This window comes from Austrofundulus limnaeus, unplaced genomic scaffold, assembly GCF_001266775.1.
Source record: "Austrofundulus limnaeus strain Quisiro unplaced genomic scaffold, Austrofundulus_limnaeus-1.0 Scaffold8, whole genome shotgun sequence".
NCBI classification, from domain to species: domain Eukaryota; kingdom Metazoa; phylum Chordata; class Actinopteri; order Cyprinodontiformes; family Rivulidae; genus Austrofundulus; species Austrofundulus limnaeus.
This window is the reverse complement of record NW_013952410.1, coordinates 3,077,169-3,079,628: the sequence shown is the minus strand read 5'-3', so window position 1 is coordinate 3,079,628 and position 2,460 is coordinate 3,077,169. Positions and strand designations below refer to the sequence as shown.

At 41.9% G+C, this 2,460-nt stretch overlaps 1 protein-coding gene across 1 annotated transcript in view; it reads left to right on the top strand.

Annotated features, from left to right (window-relative positions):
- LOC106511495 (guanine nucleotide-binding protein subunit beta-4) overlaps positions 1-1,969 on the top strand; it is a 15,343-nt gene extending 13,374 nt beyond the window's left edge. The window contains exons 8-10 of the mRNA XM_014000249.1: positions 188-389; positions 482-698; positions 1,473-1,969. Coding sequence (XP_013855703.1) covers positions 188-389; positions 482-698; positions 1,473-1,579 — 526 coding nt within the window. The 3' untranslated portion in view covers positions 1,580-1,969. The remainder of the gene's footprint in view (positions 1-187; positions 390-481; positions 699-1,472) is intronic.
- Positions 1,970-2,460: the final 491 nt, after the last annotated feature.

Genomic DNA, 2,460 nt, shown 5'->3' with positions numbered 1-2,460 from the left:
TTGCTAAACATACATTTAAACTTTTTTTTTTTTCAGTCTGTGATAAATTTCCAAACTCCACCATTAAAAAAAAAATCAGTCTTCATTTTTCTGTTTTAATTTGCGGATGGCGCAATGAATCATGGGATCTTGGGAACACTCATAGAACTTACAAAATCATTTTCCCTACTTTGCTTTTCTCCCGCAGTGCATTGTGGGACATAGAGACAGGCCAGCAGGCAACTGCCTTCACCGGCCACACAGGCGATGTGATGAGCTTGTCTCTTAGTCCAGACTATAAGACTTTCGTGTCAGGAGCTTGTGACGCCACCTCCAAGCTGTGGGATATCCGCGACGGCATGTGCCGGCAGTCGTTCACCGGCCACGTGTCTGACATCAACGCCGTCTGTGTGAGTGCTGAAACGGTCTGCAGCAAGGAAAGAAACGTTTTAAAGACTCTTCCTGTTTATTTAAATCACTGCCCCCCCCCCTTTTTTTTCAGTTTTTCCCCAATGGGAACGCATTTGGCACGGGCTCAGATGACGCCACCTGCAGGCTGTTTGACCTGCGTGCCGACCAGGAGCTGATGGTGTACAGCCACGACAACATTATCTGCGGCATCACCTCTGTGGCCTTCTCCAAGAGCGGGCGCCTGCTGTTGGCCGGATACGACGACTTCAACTGCAACGTRTGGGATACTCTTAAAGGAGAGCGAGCGGGTATGTAACTGTGATGTCTGATTAAAGTTTCCAAAATAAAATAGAAGAGCCTGTTTTTACGAGGGCTGTGAATTGGCAAGAATTTGGTCATATGATACATATGACTAGGGTTGCGTACCGAAACTCGGTTCTATTATGGCACCGGGGCGAACATCCACGGTTGCACACAGACCGAAACACATCTTTAACTTCGGTGTTTTATTTCRGTGCCTCAAAGAAAGCTGTTAATTGTGCCCTCTGGTGTTCACTGTTATCAGAGAAAGCCTCGGCACACAATCTCCACGGACTCTCGTGTATGCGGTTCAACTCGACTCAGTCTCGGCCCTTAGCTTAGCTTAAAATGCAGGGGGCATCAGTCTAATCCACTCAGATTAAACTATCTGTATTTGTGCTAGAGTTTACTCACAGTTCTAATGCTTGAGCTACTGTTAYTCTGGCTCCTCAGAAGTAAAGGAACCAAACGGCTGGCTGACTGCTGCCAACTAGTGGTCGGAGGCTAAACTGCAACACAAAAAATGAACTTTTGGCATGAAAGTTTACATTTTAAACCTTAATTAAAAATCAATACAGGGCTTTAGAGAATCAATGCAGTACTGGGAAATGAAATATTGTCAGTCAGTATTTTCTTACACCCCTACTGCTTGGTGTTTAAAAGGGAATTCTTGATTTGGGAACTGATTCAAAGCAGAGCACTGATTGACTCTTGACTTTGACCTTTACGTGGGCATTTTTGTGACCAGCCTGTGGCTCCGGTTTATCTCCTCTCTCCTCCAGGGGTGCTTGCAGGCCACGACAACAGAGTGAGCTGCTTAGGAGTGACGAACGACGGCATGGCCGTGGCTACCGGCTCCTGGGACAGTTTCCTTCGGATTTGGAACTAACACATTCGCCTGATGTACTCAGTCACTGCCCACCACCTCTGTCCCGCAGCCCCCTCTCTACAGATCCAAAACCATTTGCCGGGCTGGACCTGAGGGGTGCACATTGTATCAGCTGAAACCTTTTTATTTGTTCCCCACTCCTCTCAGCTGAAAACTCGTTCTAACTAAAGGGTTTGTTTTTTTGTTTTGTTTTTCTTCCCCCCCACCTAGCCATTACACAGCAACRAAAACCTTTTTCTTCTTTTTCCTTTTGTAGATTTGTCCAGTAAAAACTAAAGAAAGCATTTAAAAATACTGGAAAAACTAAAGAAAACTAAGAGGATTTCCGGCTTCACCTGATTTTTTTTCTAGGGGCATTAAAGTGCATCTGCTGCCATAAATAACAAGCAAGATTAGCATCAGTGTGTAATATGTAAATGTATATGTAAAGACAGTATATATGTATAGCATTATGTGTGTATATATGCATCATATATGCATATATAATGTGTATGTATATATTTTTGTAGTTTATTTACCACCTGTTTTTTTTCTTTTAATCATTTGTTGTTTTGTTACAGACATACTCACATTACTACTTAATGCCAAAAATATTTATTTTATCCTATTAGAGATAGTCACCTAGAAGTCATTTTTTTCTTACTTGCTAATTAAGTCTTCTGTCAAATTCAAAAGAGAGTTAAGCATATAAATTAGTAATTTAAATCAGCCTGACTAAACTTACTTTTATCATTTGTGTGAGTGTGTTATGATGAGACAGTGAGCAGAAATTCAGGCATTTTGTGCTTCTTTTTTAACTCCGACATTTCAGAAATCTTAGCTTAGTTTTTTGTTTTGTTTTTTAAACAATATGACCCCTAGTTTTCTTCACCCCATTTGTT